The sequence below is a fragment of the Anastrepha ludens genome, chromosome 3 (assembly GCF_028408465.1).
Source record: "Anastrepha ludens isolate Willacy chromosome 3, idAnaLude1.1, whole genome shotgun sequence".
NCBI lineage: Eukaryota > Metazoa > Arthropoda > Insecta > Diptera > Tephritidae > Anastrepha > Anastrepha ludens.
The window spans coordinates 53,808,182-53,829,801 of NC_071499.1; the positions used below are offsets into that span (position 1 = coordinate 53,808,182).

At 37.5% G+C, this 21,620-nt stretch overlaps 1 protein-coding gene across 1 annotated transcript in view; it reads left to right on the forward strand.

Moving 5' to 3' along the window:
- Window positions 1-21,620, forward strand: part of LOC128857510 (low-density lipoprotein receptor-related protein 2) — a 134,316-nt gene that overhangs the window by 70,103 nt on the left and 42,593 nt on the right. The window contains exon 4 of the mRNA XM_054093260.1: window positions 2,452-2,583. Within this exon, the coding sequence (XP_053949235.1) occupies window positions 2,452-2,583 (132 nt within the window). The remainder of the gene's footprint in view (window positions 1-2,451; window positions 2,584-21,620) is intronic.

Here is a 21,620-nt window from a genome sequence, read left to right on the forward strand (position 1 = left end):
AGGCTGAACTATGTCGATAGACATAATAGGCTAATGCTAACATGGGTCCTGGGACACGTGGGTATCACGGGTAACGACTTATCTCACTATTTACCCAGAATGGGCTCTGAGGGCAACTTCCTTAGCGAGCTTAGCAGGCTGAGAGAGGCTAGAGATGGACAAAACTGATGTTACCTGATGAGACGGCGAACCACTTCCTGTGCAGCCTCCGCTCGAATTAGGCTTGAGGTCTTTGGCACTGATGTGTTAAGAACCGACCACCTTGGCTTCTTGGCACCACAAGATCTACTCAGATTTCTTCGGAGGTCGAGCAGATTTGAAGAAAATTAATAGGGAAACCGAGTGCAAGCGCGCATCTTGCAATGTAATATATGAGTGCTCGATTTCTGCAAGAGTCGCTATTTGTATTTTATTCTACTGCTTCCAGTATTTGTGTCCACCTAAAAACCGAGATACGAAGAGCTAAAGGTTAATCCCGTAGTCTCAAATGATTGCCTAATCCGAATCAGTGCTCGACCTTGATTTTCTGATTTCTGCCTAATCATTTCTCATGACCTAAAGCATATACATTAGGTCGTACAGAAAAAAAAATTTCACCGTACACCCTAAGTTTGAAGTATATTTCCATGGTAATTTCGGAAAAAAAATGTTCTTTCTAATACCAGAAGAGGCACTTGAGGTCAATGTACTTTGAACCAAAAAAAAAAAAATACTCTGCTTGAATTGTCTCCAAAACCATCGATATATATACTCTATACTCTATATATTCTAAGAACCGACTGTAAATGTAGAGCATATGGCGAAAAGTGTAAAAAGATGATCCTTTCATTCCATAATACATTTTTCTTCAATATTTTTGCTGCACTACGAGGATCGTTTAAAGCGTCCGTGCAAAAATAAAAATTACTTAATTGTTTGGGTTAATTTTTTAAATTTTCGACTTACAATAGTCTCCTTTTAGATATTTACACTTCGTCCAGCACTGTTCTAGTTTGGTGATACCTTCCGAATAATAGAATTTGTGCAAGTCTGAAGAGTAGCCATTCGTTTCTGCAATCACCTCCTCGTTTTAATAAACTCTTTTCTCCGCCAGCCATTTCTTCAAATTGTTCAACAAATAGTAGTCCGAGGGAGCCGAGGAAGCCAAATCTGGAGAATAGGGGGGATATGAAACGAGTATTCCATTAATTTTGCTTTCACCATTGCTGAGGCGTGAGCTGGTGCGTTGTCGTGATGGAGCAGGAAAATCACTTGACTTCCTCGATTCAAACGAATGCCAAACACAAAGAAATACACCGATCTGCCTGAAACTTGCTATGTGTTCTTCCAAGAGGCGCTACTAACGAAATATAACCTCGATAACCGCTAGTAGCGCCATCTGTCTGACTTTGTACGGGAATTTGAAACGATCAACGTAATTGGAATATTTCCTTAGCAAAAGTTTAATGATTTTTAGCGGGCTTTGGTCTCGTGAACTGAGATCTGGTGATCAAATACCTGAACGGAGCACTAAAGTTCAATGAAATTTGGAACAATAAAATTGTTTTCTCGAGACAAAAGCATAGATATGCCACATTTTAAGATCCGACTGTAAATGTCAAAGATCTGACGAAAAATCTAAATACGCGAACAACTTGCTCGACGAAAGCACAAAAACAAAAAAAAACAAAATACAAAATACAAAATAGCCTCTTCGACAATGTTATTCTTAATTATTAATTTGCTCGCATTCTCTAAGTATCCCAATTGTAATTCTGCCACTGAGCAGTTGAAGAGTAGAACCTTTCCTGACTAGCTCATCGGCTTTACAGTTTCCCTCAATATCACGGTGCCAAGGAACCCAAAACAGACTGATCTCGCATACGACACTAATATCATTAGGGGCTGCTCGGGTGTCCTGTGAAACCTTTAATCTTAGCATAACCGCACTCATTGAATTAATGGCCGCCTGGCTATTCGAGAATGCATTTTTTGTAGTTTTTGTTCCGGTATACGTACACTTCTTTTATTGCTGGAACTTCTACCTGATAGCCGCTGCAGTAGTCTGGTAGTCCAGCGGATAGTTGAAGTCCCAATTGCTTCAAAAATGCTTCATAGCCAACTCTATTGTCTAACTTGGCACCAACTGTATAGAAATTTAATTCCCGCCTTCTCCATGGTTTTGGTGTTTGCCAGTCTCTTCTTGACGGTATGCTGGTCTTAAAGAAACTGTCGAACGTGAGTGACTATTCAGAATGTACAAAAGAGAGGCGTGGCCAAACCAACGTGCTTTCCTTAGATGTAGGAGCTCAGCCAAACCCTCAATCAAGGGTTTACGCGCCAATTTTTATTTATATGTGCATATAAACTATATTATTTGTGATTATATTTTCTTGTATCTATAAAATATAGCATTTTATTGTCACTTTCCGTCCCTTTTTAAAAATTCTGTTCATTCTTATTCCCCACCAGCGCCACCTGAATGCGAAGCGGGACAAATCAGCTGCGGCCAATATGTCTTTAATAAGACCTACTGCATACCGCCGCATTTTCGTTGTGATATGACGGAGGATTGTGAGGACAAATCGGACGAAGCGCAGTGCAGTGAGTAGAAAATGCATTACTCCCCCATAGCAAAAATATATGCAAATTTTAAAAAAATTGTTCTTTGATTTATTTGCTTTTCCAACCGCCATTTACATAAGCTAGCAAATATACACCCTCGAATACAAATAAAAACCGAACTTTTTATAAAACAAAATAATCAGTGTGTAGTTGGTAGCAAATATTTTTTATTAATCGATATATTTATCTGGAGAGGATGGTTTCATATGTAGAAATCCATGTGGGGAAAGTTACTGATCGCGATTCACTTGTGAGTGACCAGGACGATTCCTTTACATATGATTCAAGCAGCTCACAACTTCCGGGATTAGCCCAAGTATCCTCTGCTTAGCTTCGGTACACCCGTTCGAGAGCGAGCCAAAGTGATAAGGCGAATCATCCCAGGATAGCTAGTTGTGCGCTGGGTTTGGGAAATGAAAACTCAAACAAAGCCTCGGATGAGACCTTCCTGCACTGATGACGGCCCCTGCAAACGAACTAAGGATATCGATTTGAGGACATGCACCTGTAATGTCCGGTCCCTTAATGGGAAGGTGCCTCTTCCCGGCTGGTTGATGTCCTCGTGAAAGTAAAAGCCGGTATCACGGTCATTCAAGAGATGCGATGGACGGGGCAAGGCAGGAAAAACTTAGGAGCTTGCGACGTCTCCTACAGTTGCCATGTAAAGGAGCGCAAATTCGGTGTTGGATTTATTGTATGAGAGAGACTTCGTCGCCAAGTACTGTCGTTCACTCCGGTGGACGAGCGTCTCACAATAATCCTAATCAAAGCGCGATTTTTTAATACCCCGCTCATTTGCGTCCACGCCTCGATGGAAGCCAGGACGATGCGACCAAATATTCCTTCTATGAGCGCCTGCAATGTTCCTATGAGCGCTGCCCCGGCCATGACATAAAATTCGTGCTTGGCGACTTCAACGCAAGAGTGGGCAAGAAGGGAAGTTTTGGTCTCACAGTTGGAAAATTCAGACTACCCAACGAAACTTCCGATAACGGACTGAAGCTGATCGACATCGCCGGGGTCCGAAATATGGTAGTCTGCAGCACCAGATCCTGATCAAAAAACACGAAACCAGATCGATCATGTTTTGATAGACGGAAGACACGCTTTTAGTGTTTCAGATGTACGTACGATCCGAGGACCCAACATCGACTCGGATCATTACCTCGTTGGCATACAATGAGAGCTTTTCACAGAAGGTCGAGAAGCTGTGAATGACGAGGCTCGCTCTGGACGCCCCAGCGCATTAACAACCGATGAAAATGCTGAGAAAGTGATGAAAATTGGAGAATCGTCGTCTCACAATTAGAGAAGTTTCCGAGGATATTGGCATATCGGTTGGCTCATGCAATCTTTTCGGATATTTTGGGCATGAAGCGCGTGGCAGCGATGTTTGTTCCAAAATTGCTGAATTTTGACCAAAAACAACGTCGGATGAGCATCGCTCATAGTTATGAGACCGAAACCAAACCCCAATCGTCCCAGTTGAAGAGTACATGAGAGCCTAGACCAAACAAAGCACGCCAGGTTCGATGAAGTGTCAAGGTTTTGCTCACTGTTTTCTTCGATTACCATGGCGTAGTGCATCAGGAGTTCTTACCATAAGGTCATACGGTAAATAAGGAATATTATCTTGAGTATGCGCCGTTTGCGCAATATGAAAAAAAGCGGCCTGAATTGTGGGAAAAATGCATGGCTGCTAATTCATCTTTGCTTTTGAGGGATTATTTGACCAAAAACAACACCGTTATCATATATCAGCCACCGTATTCACTAGAATTGGCGCCCTGCGTCTTCTTCCTGTTCCCAAGATTGAAGACACCCATGAGAGGACGCCGTATTGAGACGATTGAAGAGATAAAAACCGAATCGCTGAGAAAGCTCAAGGACATACCGAAAAGTGCATATCAGAAGAACTGCTTCGAGGATTGGACCATCCACAGATGGGAGGTCATTATTAAAGATATAATAAGATGATTTTTGAATATAGCGAGATTTAGAGTAAGAGACTTTGAAAACATTTTTTTTTTGTATTTAAAGAAATACATGAATAAGTACACTAGGAAACGAGTTCCTTAAGGTAGGCCTGGGCCAAAGCACATCCACCGCGTTTCATGTTGTGGTAAATAATTTTAAGTCGTATGTATATCATAGATGCCTGGCAAATGAAAAGCATCTTCTAATACATCTTCGGCCGCCGTAGCCGAATGGGTTGGTGCGTGACTACCTTTCGGAATTCACAGAGAGAACGTCGGTTCGAATCTCGGAGAAACATCAAAATTAAGAAAAAGATTTTTCTAATACCGGTCGCCCCCTGGCAGGCAATGGCAAACCTCCGAGTGTATTTCTTCTCATAAAAAATATCTACCATTCGGAGTCGGCTTGAAATTTGTAGGTCGCTCCATTTATGGAACAACATCAAGTCGCACGCCACAAATAGGAGGAGGAGCTCAGCCCAAAAAGGGTGTACGCTCCTATTATAAATAAAAATACCATTTATAAATAAGACAAATAGTGGGGGCCCACAACAATACCTTCAGGTACTCCAAAAGTAGCAATGAAAGTAGCAGAAAATTCACCCTCTCACTAAGATAAGATTTCAACCATAAAAGGAAAACCGAGTGAAAGCGAAGAGAGCTCAGTTTACACAAATACAAGAATTACATTATGTCAAAAAAGTACCGGGAATTGTTCAATAAAAGGCAAAATAATTGTTTAATCATCGAAATTTATTTTGGCGCCTTCAAAGCACTACATATATGCTAACGATTATTCCAGTCATCACAGCACCTTTTAAATGCGTTTGAAGAGATCTTCTTCAGCTTGTTTTGGGAAAAGAAAAAAGTCACACGGGGCTAAATCCGGTGAATACGGTGGTTGTTCAATGATATTTGTCGAGTTTTTGGTCAAAAATTGGGCCGTTTCCTATGCACATTCCCTCTCAAACGTCGCGTAACTTCCAAATAATATTCATTATTTCCCGTAGAACCATTTGGAACGAATTCCGAGTGCACAACACCACAATGATGAAAGAAAACGAGTAGCATGGATTTCACATTTGACCGACTTTGACGTGGTTTTTTGGGTTTCGGCTCATGCGGATAGCGCCATTCAGCCGCCTGTTGACTGTGGACTGGTTTGCATTTCAAACTCATATACCCACGTCTCATCACCTGTTACCTGAATAAACATTGGGTCCGAATTCACTTGCTCAAACATGTCTTCAGCCACCTTCTTCCGATGCATTTTTTGAAAGAAATTCAATTCTCTTGGAACGAGTCGAGCAGCCACACGTCTCATACCCAATTGAGGTACACCCTGTTGCAAATTGATTCGTAACATACGCTAAGGTCACGAGCTACCTCCCTCAAACTTAAATGATGGTTTTCCAGCACCATTTCCTTCATTTTGTCGACGTTTTCATCCGTTGAAGACGTCGATGGACGAGCAGAAGGGGGCAAATCTTCCACGATTTCTCGGCCTTCTGCAAAAGCCTTATACCACTCGCAGGCCTGTGTTTTCCATAAAGCACACTCGCCATAGACTTTCTGCCACATTTTCATCGATTCGGCACACGAAACCCAGTTCAAAACACAAAATTTAAGACTAATTCTTAATTCCATATTTTTATCCATAGTGAAAGCCGCAGAGCACACCGGTGGTTGACTGATATAATTAAATGCCAAAAACTGATCACGCTCAAACTCTGTGGCACTATAGGGAACAATTGCACCAACATTCCAAAAAAAATTTAGACACTTGTGCAACGCGCGCTTTTTAAATGAACAATGGCCGATATTTTTGTGACAGAATGTAGGTATATTTGAAACAGTGTCAAAGACCTTGAAGAAATCAGTGTAGACGCAATTTACTCACAACTCTTGAGCGATTGACCGAAATTCTGGTCACCTGCCAACTTTTGAAGCACAAATCTTTGGGAAACTTAAACACTCAGCCAAAATATCTACTACCTACATACAACTCTCTGAAAAATGTTTCATCTTTTTTTCATAAAAAGTTGGATGATTTTTTTTTCTTGTAATAGAATGTATACTCCTACACGTGTTTATTGTGCTATATTCGACTTTCATAAGATAACATTTTTTTATTTTTATTTAATTTTTTTTCATTTTTTGCCATCAAAATATGTATGAGAATTTTCGAACCTGCATACTTTTTAACTTTTTAGCTTTGTATGCAAATGTACTCGTAGTATAAAAAGCAAACACCTAAAGGCATCCCTTCACAAGCACTTCGTTGCTTTTATTTTCAAATCTGCTTTGTTATTTCACTTTTGAATTTATATTTTTGTTTTTGCATTATTATTGTACTTTTCATTACTTTTCGCGCTATATGCACAAAACAAATGGTTTATATTATTTTGCTTGTTATTGTTATTGTTGTTGCTGCTGCTGCTGATTATTATGCCAAATTTCAACTTCTCCCAATTGCTCACAATGCATATAGAAGACTGAGAGCGGCTTGTGGGGCGCGCTGCGGATGACTCTAGGGCGATTTTCTATGGCAAACGTTGAAGTTGGAAAATGAAGACTGCGCAAAGTTTTGAGACTTAGGGAGTTCTTTTGACTGCATTCCAAATGAGCACTTCATGCAAACAAAAGCCAAAAAGTCGTGAACGGTAGTTGAATGCAACGAACAGTGAAAGTGCACTGAGTGGCGAACAAAAGGAAAATTTTAATTTCAATTTATTTATATTGCATCATTTTTTTATTTTCTTGTGTGCTTTTAATTTTTATGGCATGACATATTTGTGGTGCATGTGTTTGTAGGTAGGGAGAAAATACCAAAGAAATTATTAATTTTTCTTCTCCAGTTTTTAATTTGTGTTTGGAATGAATGCATGAACGCATGAGTGGCTGCAAGTGGTTGAAAATTTATGAATTGAACAAATATTTTTTAATTTGTGCAGTAATGGAAGATTAATTGTCACTTATTCTATTTTCATATATTTGCTTTTGATAAAATATTTCTCATATTTCCTAGAAGCTGAAGTTATATGTAATATAAAGTTAAAGAAAGCAATAAAAAACTTAATTAGTCCAAGCACTCAGTCGGTAGACCATTGTGCTACACCCGGATAGATTTCATTAGAAAGAATAGAGATAGGAAAGATAAAAAGTGGGTGGTAAGACGCGTAAATTAGTTTGAGGTCACTTTTCCACAAATCTCTTGTATTCATTGATGAATTTTAAGAGATCCGGAAGAAGAAGAGTATGAACTTTATCCATACTCAGTATATCGCAACCCAATATCCTAAGTCTGATTATGGAAAATGCAGGCATAGGCATATCGGGCTGTCTACGAAGTCCCGTCAGCTTCTTAACATTCAGTTGTCGTAAGTTTTTTTACTAAGTAATATATTTCCAAACTCTGTTGAATATCGTCAAAACCGCTTATCATGCCTCTCTGATTTCAATATTCTACTGATTACGTATACGCCACCCCCTCTTTTATATTTGAAGTGCATAAAGTTAAGTCTACGCTCCCTCGCTGCTCGTCCAACCACCTTACAAAGGATATTTTTCTATTATTTTAGTGTTTATGCGCATCCTCACATTATGTGAATGACGTGCATTTAACAAATGGAATTTCTGCTTCGGCATGCAGAAAGAAAGCAATGAAATTTCAAAATTCCAAAAATCTTAAGCATAAGCTAACTTATTGGTTCAGATTCCTTTGCCTTATTATGGTATGGCAGCTCACAATTCACTTCAAAGAAAAAAGAATCTTCTAGAGAATCTTACTCATCCATATTGAAGTACAAACACGCCACTCTCTGATATTATACAAATCAAATATAAATTAGGTAACGTATACGCCCCGTGTCTCTTCTTAATATGATAGGTATATACATGCTGTGTGTACATGTTCATATGCACATATGTATTACATATAAAAATGTATGTTCATTGCTTTCTGAGAAACGGTTCCAACAATTCATATGGAATTGCTAAATTTACCTAAATAGGTGATACCCCTAAGGGTTTTGTATAAGGTTTGCCACCTGCTTTGATGTAACAGAAAAACTAAATAAAATACCACAATGTGAGTATCAAAAGAAAGATATTTTTATGGTTACTTTAATTTTAGGTGTAAATAATAATAAAAATAGAACTTTGAATACAATGTCAGGGCATATACTTAGGTAACAATCGAGAAATGCACAGTGAAGTAATCCTGAGAATATTCGTACAAGGTCTTTTTTCAAATATAAATTAATTAAAATGGTTGCAATACGAGAATAAAATGACACGTACTCCTGGGAGTCAAAAAATATGTTATAATAGGGTTGTCATATAACTTTTAGTATTTTTCCTTATTTACTAATATGCAACGCAACAATCTTCGGCTGTATTTCATTATTTTTATTTTATTTTTAAATTTTTATTTTTCTTTTTAAATTTAGATTTTTTTAAATTAAAGACACACTAGCCCACACTACTCCAAAATTATACCAAATTAAAAAAACCAAAAGAATGAAAAAGGTGAATATTTTTATTTTTATTTTTATATTTTTCTTAGTGGTTTTCAGAGTCGCTAAAAATTTCTTTTAAACTTTTGTTTTTTAAATAAAGAATTGTGTATTACTTTTTGCCAATTTTTTGCTACATTGTTTTTAGTGGTTTTCAGGATCCCTATAAAAAATAGTAAAAATTTTGTTTTTTAAATAAATCATTGAATATAAAAGCAAAAGGAGTGGTCGTCCTCGCGTGGCTCGAACCAGTGCAGCCATAAAAGCCGTTCGAGAAAAAATTCGCAGACATCCTCCGAGAAAGCAGAAAATCATGTCCAAGGAAATGAATGACCAGATTAATTAGAGATGATACCGACGTGAAAACCTTCCGTCAGTCAACTGGTCAGCTTTTAGCAACGAGCTTTAAACGCGAAATTTAAACTCGACGGTGGCACGCGGTGAACGGCCATGAAAATATTATTTTCATAGGTAAGAAAATTTTCCCTGCTGAATAAGTTTTTAATAAGCAAAATGAATAAATCTATGCTAAAACTTCTAAAGACGCAAAAAAATGTTATTTCAAGTGTTCAGCATACCCACAATCCAGGTTCCGTAATGGTTTGGGTGGTAGTGTCTTGTGAAGGCCTTACATCCCTTCATTTCGACGAAAAAAGGGTTAAGACTGGAGCAAAAATGAACCAGGAGGATGCCTTAGATGGCGTGGTGCACCAGTTGTGCAAAACTCTCTTTGATGGAGAGCGTTGGATCTTCCAACAAGATTCCATCCCATAAGGCAGAAACCACCTCACAGTGGCTATAAAACAATGTTCCTGGGTTCATAGTTGGATAAGATTGGCCATCTGGAAGTCCAGATCAGAATCCGTTAGACTACAGATTGTCATCAGAATTGGAGAATATGGTCAGTTGAAGGCCTCACAGCAATTCGGAAAGTCTCAAACAATCTTTGGTTCGAGCAGCGAAACCACAATATCTGAATGGCCAATAGTTTGAAGGTCTGATTGGGAGCAGTCGCCATTTTTAATTCAGAGGATTCAGGTTCAAAATAAAAAAAATAAATAAAACTTCCGCATGCACGAAATATTATTATTTAAACTCAAAAAAGTACTTATGAAAATTAATCTTAAATCAAGTTTATATACTTAAGACAGCAGGATAAATATTAACGCAAAGCCCTACAACCACAGCCATACTTTACATTACTTATATTGTAATATTAGATAAATATAACGTGTTCTCACCAAAATGCTGTAAACGACAAGTTTTTGAAATTGGGCAGATGCCTATGCGTATTGATTGTTTTCAGGGGCATCTAAGTTACAAACTGTACAGGCGGTAAAAAGTTCATTCTTAAAAGGTCTCGCATTTAGGTTAAGAAGACTTCCTCTTGCACGAAAAATTAAGCTAATAGCGTAAGCAGAAAAACTATCGCTAAAATATTTAATATCTCTAAGTGCTAAGTTAACATACAAATTGTGTGATTCTGATTAAGGGGGGGGGGGGGGGTTAGGGTCACAAAATCGAAATTTTTTTTCTTCACTCATCTTATAGTAAATCATTTCAAGAATGTTGTGTCAAAATTTTAAGTGGATCGGAGCAGAACTCTCAAAGTTATAGCCTTTGTAGGCACTCTACCTCGAATCGATAATTTTTCAGAGTCATTTTTTCAAACGCGTTTTTCCCGAAACGACTTCTTAAAAGTCGGTGCCAATCACTGCTCCGAAACTATTCAACCGATTCTTTTCAAATTTGGCACACGTTTTCTAAATCAAAAATACCCCCCCCCCCCTTTTTTTTTTTTTTTTTAAGGTTGTTTTTCACGTTTTTTTGCCACCAAAACTACAAAAATGAAAAAAAAAAATTTTATTAATGGGGGGGGGGGGGGGGGGGGAGCATTACGTCATACTTTAACTGAAAAAGTCGACTTTTTAGTTTCAGATGATTCTACGACGAATGCCGATTGGCACCGCAGAGCACCTCTCGAAAAACATATCTCCAAAAAAACTCTGTCATGGGCTTATTTGTCAATATTTTATTATTAATATTTTTTAAAAACTTATTGAAAAGATGTACAATAACATGCAACTGATTTTATTAAAGTATCTTAAGCCATATTTCTGTAAAAAATTCAAAAAAAAAAGTGTTTTTTTTTAGCGCTAAACCCTACCACCCCCTTAACAGCGATGCCTAGAAAAGGCGAAAGTTTTTTATTCTTAAGTTAGCCTAAAAACGAAGACATGAACAAAGACAAGGACTCCGAAGTTAAAGCAGTAAGAGGATCCATATTTAGCATTAGCGAGATACCTTTCCACCTATTCACCCAATGAGGGCCGAGGCGCACAGTCTCCTCAGCAAGGGTGTGCGGAAGCCTGTGACTTGGCGCTATAAAACACCACATGACAAAGTACTTGGAGTGTATGGTAGGTAGATATTGAGGAAGGAAATCTGTTTCCATGTGAATCATATTATTTGGAGTATTTGGGGTTAAAGAAAATATTTTTTTCAATAAAAAATGTAGAAGTCTCTCAATTGAATGATCGACCTTGAGCACGCATTATAAATTTTTAGTTCGTTTGAAATGCACATACGATTATTATTAATACTTTTAAACCAAGTTGCATTGATAGCGGTTTATCAGCAAGCATCAGATTTAAGTGCTTCGCATAACAGAGTTTCATCTGCCATTTTATTATCTACTCCTCTTCCAAGAACTTCAAGGCAAGCCTGGCTTCTATAAACGCTTTGAACATTTTTGAACTTAGTATGAAGCATTTTCGGGTAGTGAGATGCTCCAGCAATAAGAATTTCTTATAGGAAAGAAGATACAAAAAATTTGAATACACAGTTACTCGCAATGCGGAACTTTCTTACCATTGCACGCAATACGCACGCACTTCTCTTACTTCCATTGCTATAAATTTTAAAACCACCACTCTTTATTCACTTTAAAGCTATTTATGTACGTACACCCAATTGTCAGCACTTCAAATAGGCTTTCACAAAGGCTCAAGTTAAATTACATTCCGACTAAAATACAAAAGCTTGTTAAAAGTCAAAAATTTGTTCTGCGTACTCTCTTTTATCTAAACACACATACATAAATAAATTTTGATGACTATAAAATTCCAGGATGCTAAGAAAATGCGCGCATATAAATTTTATACAGGAAGCAAAAAACAATATTTCGTAGCTTATTTAAATCTAAATAGAAACAAAACAGCGCTCATACACACATGTAATTTAATAGTAGCACACCCACACACCCACCCACACATACATTAAGCACGCTTATGAACGATATTTGCTCTACACATATCGTATATTTGTTTGACACTTTTGTTGTTGCGAAGCACACATTTTGTCACTTCCTGTTACTCATCAAACGAAAATGCGCTGTGTTAGCCGACACAGCCAAGTACATTTTGTCAACAAAGTGATAAGACAAGTGAAGCAATTTAATGGGGGTAAATTTGGTAGGCACTTGCAGAGGACTCTACTACACTTGTACAGCTGCGAACATGAAAATAGTAGTGCCCTCCAAGAACTATTTTGAAGTCATCTATTTTTTTCCTAAAAACCATACAAAGGCAAATTTCAATACCAAATTTCTACAAAGGATTGTGGGATTTCAGTTGTGTAGAGTTTATTTGAATAAATCTGGCAACTACGTAAACAATGTTTCTTTATTGGCATCACTTTGTTTTTAAATGCAACATTGGCTTAGCAATGCCTTCAGTTTTTTCAGGTTAAAAGGCTTAATTTAAGGAGTTTTTTAAGGAATATATAATAATTAAATTAAAAATAAATAATAAAACAAAATTTTTAAATAAGTTTGCACAGATTTAGATGAAAGTACGTTTTTTATTTTCTATATATTACAATACAATATATTTTTGAAGTGAAACTTCTTAGGCGTCAATGGCCGAGCGAGAATGGACAGTAAAATGCCAAGGCCATGCAACGTTCTGGGCATTTTCGTTCCGCGAGAGAGGAAAAAGATATAACGTAGAGGAAAAGGAGAGAGAGAGCTAGACTTTATATATATCTTAGATATACTTTAGGCTATTTTTCCTGAGTTTTTCCTTGTGGTTGCTAATTTCTAGTGAGAAATAACACTGCCTACTTTTTAGCGCTTGTTTGTTGGTGCAAACTTGGAGGAAATATATATTTGGTGCCTACTGTTGGGAGCGTTTTTTGGTCCCAATTTTTTGCCGTTTTTCTTGGCGCTTATTTCCGTTTCCTGGCTAGTGCTTGTGGGTGCTATAAAGTGCTATCCATTCCGGCGTCGGATTTATTGTTATTGCCTTGCGGTAATTTGTGCCGTTGCTGCGGTCCTGGAATCGCTGCGTTTGTGCGGGTGATAAACGCTCGGAGTAGTGCGCGTTGTTGTCAGGGTCAGGGTGTCCGACGTACACCGGTCGACCCTTCTCCGTTTTTTGTAAATTTTGTCTATTTGTATTCTCTGCAAATGTTGTGAATTTATATAAATTTATATAGATATATAATCCTTCTCTCCCTCTCACTCTCATTCTCTGTCGAGTCTCTCCGTCTTGGTTGTCTGCCTTGAAAGTTTCACTTCTGTTATGTGTAATACGCTACACGCACTCTGTTTTTTAATTTGGTGAGTGTCATGATTTGGTTCGCCCCTCAGTCTATTTTTATTTCCTAGTAAATTTGCCAATATTAATTATTATAAATCCGTGCCTATTTCTCGCTGTTAGACAGTGACTCTACTTTGAAAATTAGCCCTAAAAAATAATCTAATGAATAAAAACTCAGTATTTAACATCAGAATTTCTTGTACTTGCGGTCAAAAAGTTGATCGTAATCAAGCAATTTATCGAGCATCTATTCGTTATCCGTCCCCTATTGCTAATAAAAACTTGGGGCATTGTGACAATTCAGTTGATAAACTCAATAGTCGGCATTTAACGCTGCTCGATATTGCTGAAACTTTGAATGCTCTGCGCTCCGAGAATACGCAAATACTCACTGTGTTAAATGCTCCGAGTAGTGTTAATTCTCATATATCCCAAAAGTGGGATAGCTTCTTTGCTGCAGTTCGCTCTCTGTGCTCAATAAACAATGACAAGAATGCGGTCATCTCTTCATTTAGCTCAGAAATTACAAGTTTTCGCAATTCTTTTGCTAACTATGCAAATACAACCAATGTCAGTGCAGCTAAGGAATATGTATTTAACTGCAAAAACTAAACATCAAATCTCTAAAAACAGAGACACCAACAAACGCAACACTGCAATAACTGAACAGCCTGCTTGGTTAATTTCTTTCCATCTTCGCTCAATGAGAATTGAACAGTACTCACTGTATTGAGCTCTAATGCTGATGATTCCAATAATGCAATGCAAGCGACGATGACGTTAACGTCGGCGTCGGAGTCAGTTGCTGCGGCGCCTACTAATACAGGTTGTTAATGTTGGATGTACAAAGAATGTTAGACTCTCTGTTGTAGGTGATTCTGCGGCTATTTCGTATGCTGACGTTGCTGCTTCTGCTGGCTCTGCTGCTTCTCTGCCTCAAATAACTATGAGATTAATCTAAAGAACACTCGTAAAGCGCCTATATTTGTGGCTGGAAGCAACTTCAATGCAAATCTCGTTATCATCGTTTAAGCCCACTGTTCTTGCTGGTGATATTGTGGTCTATATCTATGTATCTCGAAAAACGCAAATATTTCTCCATCACTAACTCATTGTTTTAAATTAAATAAGAACTACTTTATCTAGGTGTAACTTTAAGATTGCCACCCCACCTTCAATTTACAATAAGTTGCTTGACTGTTCAAAGACCTGTGAAAAAAATACCATTCCGCTTTATTAATATGGTGCATTTTGAATATGGTGCATTGTATTTGAATATGGTGCATTGCTGAGACTTGCCTAAACGATTTCCTTTTTAAACGCATTTAAAGAAACACCCAAAAAACGCCATTTCAAAAGAGGCGAGGGCCTTAAATTAAAAATGTTTTGCAAAAATATAATATTTTTTATTGCTACTACTTTCGTGTTCGCAACTGTATATATATATATATATATATATACGTGTGTGTGTGTTTCCATGTCTTAGCAGACAAGGAATCAGCGAACACCCAAAGAAAGGCCCTGGAATAACCCTGCATACATACACACACAAATACATTCTAGGGTGTAAGTGTGTGCGTGTATGTGTATCTGTTTAACCAAACACACACACATGCATACTTACATCTTTGTGTATCTTTGCCCTACTGTTGTCAGCCTTCATGCCTGTCTGTCTGTTTATCTGTCAGCTTGTATGCTTGTTTGCTTGCTCATCGCATTGTTTGCGCAAGCCGACAAGCAAGCAGCAGAGCGAATGGGCAAATATACGCAGATAGGCAAACAGTGATAAACGCCGATAGCAGGCAATTCCAAGTAGGCGCTGACAACCAAATGGCCTTTAAATATTTTTGTTTATATTGTATTTACTGTTTATGTATATAAATGTGTGCGTGTGCTTGTGTTTGTATCGGTGTGCATATAGATAAGTGTGTACACATACATACATACATACATATATACATACATGTATCTCCTTGTGTTTACTTGCATCTTATTACTTGCCATTCGCTGGGTGGCCAACAAAGAGTTTAGCAGGTGTGAATTGTTTACCCAGCCTGACACATTTAAGCAGGCTCAACATATTGCCACAACTTGTGCCACTACAAACAGCGCCAGCATATTGGTGCTATAAATTTAAAGTTCACTTAATTGTTACAGTTAAATGAAAATTTGTTTAAATGATAATGAATGGTTGTGTCTTTTAATGAAGGTGGTAATTTGTTAGATTAGAATCTATGGTAAAAGAATTGCGGAAAAGCTGACGTCGCGTTGTAGAGGGGGCAACATTTAATTGAACTTCTAGTCACCCTGTGGTGTTTTACAACTTTCATTAAATGTTAACGTTCAATGCGATAACTGGTTTTTCAATAGGGGTTTAACAATTTTCGCATTCGAATGCCGACTTACGGGGTTACATACGTCCAGCAGCGCTAAAAATGCGCTAAAAGGTAAACTGTTTTTAGAAGGGATAACAATAGAAATAAATATAAAAAAAATGTATACATTGTTTATTAGTACTTAAACTTTATAAAAAATTTATTTTAATTTTTCTTTACAAAAATTAGTATATCAAAAATCACGTGACCCAAAGTACAATAAGAAAAAAGTTGCTCCACGATCTACACCATTTCTCCTTGAAATGTTGATGGACCTGTAAAAAGTAAAATAGTTCTACTAAAATAAAATTGTAGTTATAGTCTGTCAAGCCGGTTCTTTGAATTTCGAAAAATGTTGCAATTTACGGCATTTAAAAAAAAAACGTATGCAATTTACGTAATAAATGTCACTCTTTAATTATGTTTATAAAATTTTTTAATAAAAATATCAAAAATCCGGCTCAACCACTATAAAGAAAACACTTTCGAATATTAAAAAAAAGCATAAAAAATATTAAAAACTGTACGAGTTATCATTCAGACCGTACCGGAAAAAGTAGTTTCGAGAAAAACGAGCTTAAACGACCAGCTGCCTCGAACGAAGGACAGCTACCTGTGCGCATCAAACTCTCGTCGGGCAGTTACATTTTCTACCATTACTTCGCAACTATGGAGACTTTTTACAATCTACTTCCACAAAAATACGTCTAAAACTATAAAGAATAATAATCTGTAAAAAAAATCGGTTTTTTGAAGATTCTGAAAATTCCCCTTACTCTTAAATTTTTCTTTAAATATAACCACATCGAAATGCCCCTTCGAGGGTTACACTGCCCTCATCGTGAAATGGACAAACAAGCAACTTCCCATCGAAAGCATGAAAGAAAAAAATATAGCAAAGTTGACAGTCAATGGCAGACAACCGAGTGTATTTCTGCCATGAAAAACCTCTTCAGAAAAAAAGTTCATCTGTCCTTCCGGAGGCAGCATACAACTGTGAATCCCTCCATTTTTATGGAGCAACATCAAGATGCACAAAACAAATAGGAGGAGGAGTTCAGCCAAACACTCAAAAAGGCGTAAGCGGCAATAACATATATATATAATATAAAGGGCGCACAGGCAGCACTGCAATAACTGAACAGCCTCTCTTGGTTCATTTGTCTCCATCTTCGCTCAATGAGAATTCAACTGTACTCACTGTGTTGCGCTCTAATGCTGATGATTTCAATAATGTAGTGCAAGCGTAGATGACGTCAACGTCGGCATCGGCATCGGCGTCGGCGTCGGAGTCAGTTGCTGCTGCGCCTACTAATGCAGGTTGATAAAAATGGATGTGCAAAGAATATTGGACTTTCTGTTGTAGGTGATTCTTCAGCTATTTCGTATGCTAATTGCTGACTCTGCCTCACTAAGAAAAGCATAGATTATAGTACACTATGTAGAAGTTACATCTCTACGTGAATTGCAGTGAAACCTTGGTGACATTCGGTTCAGCCGAACCGAAAGGTGATCTATTTAGAACTATCGGATTTTAAATTGAAATAAAACAATGAAAATTCAAAGTGATTGGGCAATCTTTATTATTATTTGTAGAAACATTCATGACATTTTTTTTTTTAAATAATCCCTTTCAAATGTTGGCCGCAACTGCGCCGTAATTCGGCCATCCGTAAACACTAATTTTGAATGACTCGCTAGAGAGCTTCAGTAGGTATTTCGTGAATGACTTTAGTAATGTTGGCTTCCAATGCTGATTTAGTCAATCGAAACTTGTTTAACCACAAAGCACAAAGCATTTAGACTTTACATACCCCAAAAATAAAATTCCAAAAATGTGGTATCACACAATCTTGGTGGCCAATCCATTGATTCGTGACAAGAGATAAATTGCTCACCGAAACGAGGACGCAGTAAATCCATTGTTTCACGTGCTGTATGGAAAGTAGCGCCATCTTGTTAAAATCAAATATTTTGCAGAGCTCGGGCTTCAATTCCCGTGCATCCGGCATCAAAAAGCCGTTTATCATGGTGTTCCCCATTCATTGTCACATTGGCGTCAGCCTCGTCTTTGAAGAAATGGGAAATATGAGCCGATGATTCCTCCAGCCCATAATCCGCACCAAACTGTTGCTTTCAATGGGTGTAATGGCTGTTATTGAATGACTTCCGGTTGCCCTTCAGCCCAAATATGCCAATTTTGTTTATTGACATAGCCATTAAGCCAAAAATAGACCTCATTACTGAACAAAATTTGGGTCCCAAAACGCGGATCTTCGGCGAGTTTTTCAAGAGCCCGACGTCTTAAATTATGACGCTTTAGAAGACCGGCCGGCTTCAGATCTTGCACTAGCTGTATTTTACACCCTTTAAAACTAAGATTTTTGCGTAAAATAGTCTAATGTATGTCATAAAATAGGCCAAATTGTTGAGATCGACGCGGAATCGTTTTTCGGCATCTACGGCAAAACTCTCATTTATAGCCGCAGTATTCTCTTCACTTCAGGTTGTACGTAGTCTAATCGATCGAGTGTTATCCAACAATGTAAATTTATTCTCAATTTTGCCGATGGTTTGCCGCATAGTACGTTCGGTAAGGTGGGTATGTACACCATAAGTTGGTCTGAGTCCACACTGAACATTTTGCAGAGAGTGTCGCTTTTCGTAATACAGTTGCACGATTTGTGAGTGTTGTTGAGACTCAAGTCTTTCCATGGTGAAATATGAATGAATACTGAAAAAATTATGTATTTAGTTTGGCGGTAGTCATGCGTGACTTGCGTATATATATATATTTTGATGAGCATAGATATACAGCTTATGACCATGGTTAAATAGCACATTTAGACTTTGAAAGCAAAGAGTTGAATATGTTTTAAAAATTATTATTTTTTATTGGGGAAAAGTAACATAAAAAATAAAAAGACTTATTTACTTCCGCTTTAAATCAAAAAAATTATCAAAAAGAATTTCAGCTCTGATTTAATTTACGAGAACGTTGATAACTCACGAAATCTCCTGGACACACATCCTAAAAAATTCCAAATAAAAGCAAAAATAGTAAACAAATCAGATAGTTGAGTAACAATATTGTTTTACCAGATTTGTATTTTGTACTATGTCCACCGTTTTTGATTACTTCTTCAAGCCGTCGCTCCAAACTTTCTACAAGCTTGTGGCATCTTTCCTTTGGAATCGAGTACCAAGCCTCCTCAACTGCGGCCCACAAATCATCAAAATTTTTAAAAATTTTATTAGCGATTTTGACCTTAACGTGATTCCACAAATTTTCTATTGGTTTGAGATCAGGGCTCTGCGCCGGCCAATCCAGTACATAAATTTTTTCTCTTCTGAGCCATTGCTTCACTGTCTTTGCAGTATGCTTTGGATCATTGTCCTGCATAAATGTCCAATTTAATGGCATAAACTCAAACACATTCCATTTTATTCTGGAGTATATCCAGATACTAGAGTATATCCAGATACTGGAGTATATCCAGATACTGAAATCTATTTTACCAACCACGCGAACAATCGGCCCAACACCATGCCAGGAAAAAGCTCCCCAAGCCCCAAGCTCTTCCGCCGCCGTGTTTAATCGGTTTTTTTGTGAACCTAGTATTTACCGCTTGATTTTTTGGAAGACGTACAATAGTTTTCCCATCTGGTCCCATCCTATTTATTTTGGTTTCGTCGGTCCAATGTACGTTTTTCCAAAACTGAATAGATTTGTCTTTGTGGGCTTTTGCAAAGGCAAGTCGGTGCTCGATATGTCTTTTTGAGAGGAGTGGTCTTTCCAGCTTATGCGGTCAAACAGTTGAGCTTCGTTAAGTCGCCTTCCTACAAGCTTTCTGGACACCTGTACACCAGATTCTTGGTTTATTTCAAGCATTATTTGCCGTGCCGACTTAAAAGGATCTGCTTTGCCCTTGCGTATTATAGCTCTATCCACATTAACACCAGTTGTTCGCGGTTTTGGTTGTCTTTCCGTTTTTTTGCTTAGTTGGGATGAATCTTTTTTTACTAAATTAAGAGCATTATAAACCATTTTTCGAGAGCACATCATCATTTCAGCTATTTCTGCATAGCTTTTTCCGTTTTGACTCATACGGTATAGAAGAGCTCTTTTCTCCGGCGTGCAATGTTTTCCACGTCCCATTTTTAGTAATTCCTTCAAAATTTTATTTAAGAAACAAAAAATTATACTAAAAAATCAATATCTAAGTCTTTCTCGCCGCTGAACGAGTTAAAATGTGATATTTTTGTGGCCACTTTAAAACAGCAATAAGCATAAATAAAATAGAACGCAAAAAATTCCATGGAAAAAAACGGTAAATTCCTCGCATAAATGTAAGCTTAATAACGGTAGTAAATGCAAACAAACACATTTATTTGATCAAAGCAGAGTTCGTACTAAAAACTTAGCATATAAGGTTCATATTTGTGATATTTATCTGCCCATGGCTGCATATATATACATATATATTATATAAATTGCCACGAGAACTCAAGCGAAGGATAAATCGCTCTGGAGATAAATGTTACAGCCAAGACCCGAACCGGGTTGTTGAGCTAACAATGACGATTAAAAAGTTTAAAATTCTTATGAAAAATTGTTAAATTCTTATAAATCTTGTAAGTAGTTTAAGGCTGGAATTAATATGGTTTTTATTATAGATTAAACTGTCTTTTTATTAAAAATGTAAATTTTGAAAAAAATGTAGTCAAAATTTATCAATCACTCACTTTACCTACCCAGACTAGCTTGAAAACAACAACAAAAAAATCAAAATCGTTTTATTACATATGCACACATACATATGCACAGCACATATACGGTACGTGCCTGCAGACACAAACAGTTAGCCCGCATGCACTTTCCTGCATTTGTAACTTTCTGCGTACAAACACTTGGTCCAATAGTTGACACAGTTGAGCACTTAGAAGTTTCAAGGAATGCAACTACTTATTGGTACGAAATATTCTGCTGTCTGACAGCAACTGAAACTAAGAATTCCCAATGCACAAAGTTGCCATAGAACTTCCTACTTCCTCTGCTTACTCTTTTTGTTGCTATCTTTAAATGCTTACGAAGCAATCAAACAAATTTATTCCCAAAACGCATCCAGGCTATGGACGTCTGACTGGCAATAGGCAGTAGCACACACATACTTATGTACAAATACCCCCGCATAAGCCGAATATTGTAAGTTGTAATGAAGAAACTGCAGCAATAAAAAAAACACTTCGACATAAAAAAGCATCGAGACTACTCAGACTGCTCGTATGAGCTGCATTGCAAGTGTGAAGTGAGTTGGTGTGCCCAGACGACCAGACGACGAATTGCTTTTTGATGAGTTAAATAAATAAACTTTTCATAGTTGATGAACTATGTGTGTGAGTTAAAAGCAAAAAGAAAAACCAAGCAACGAAATACATATATGAGTTCAGTAACTCAACTCTGCTTCTTATCGGATTGTGTGTGTGTGTATTTACCTTAACTGCTACCGATAAGTTGTCGCACAGATACTTTCCAATAACAGCAAC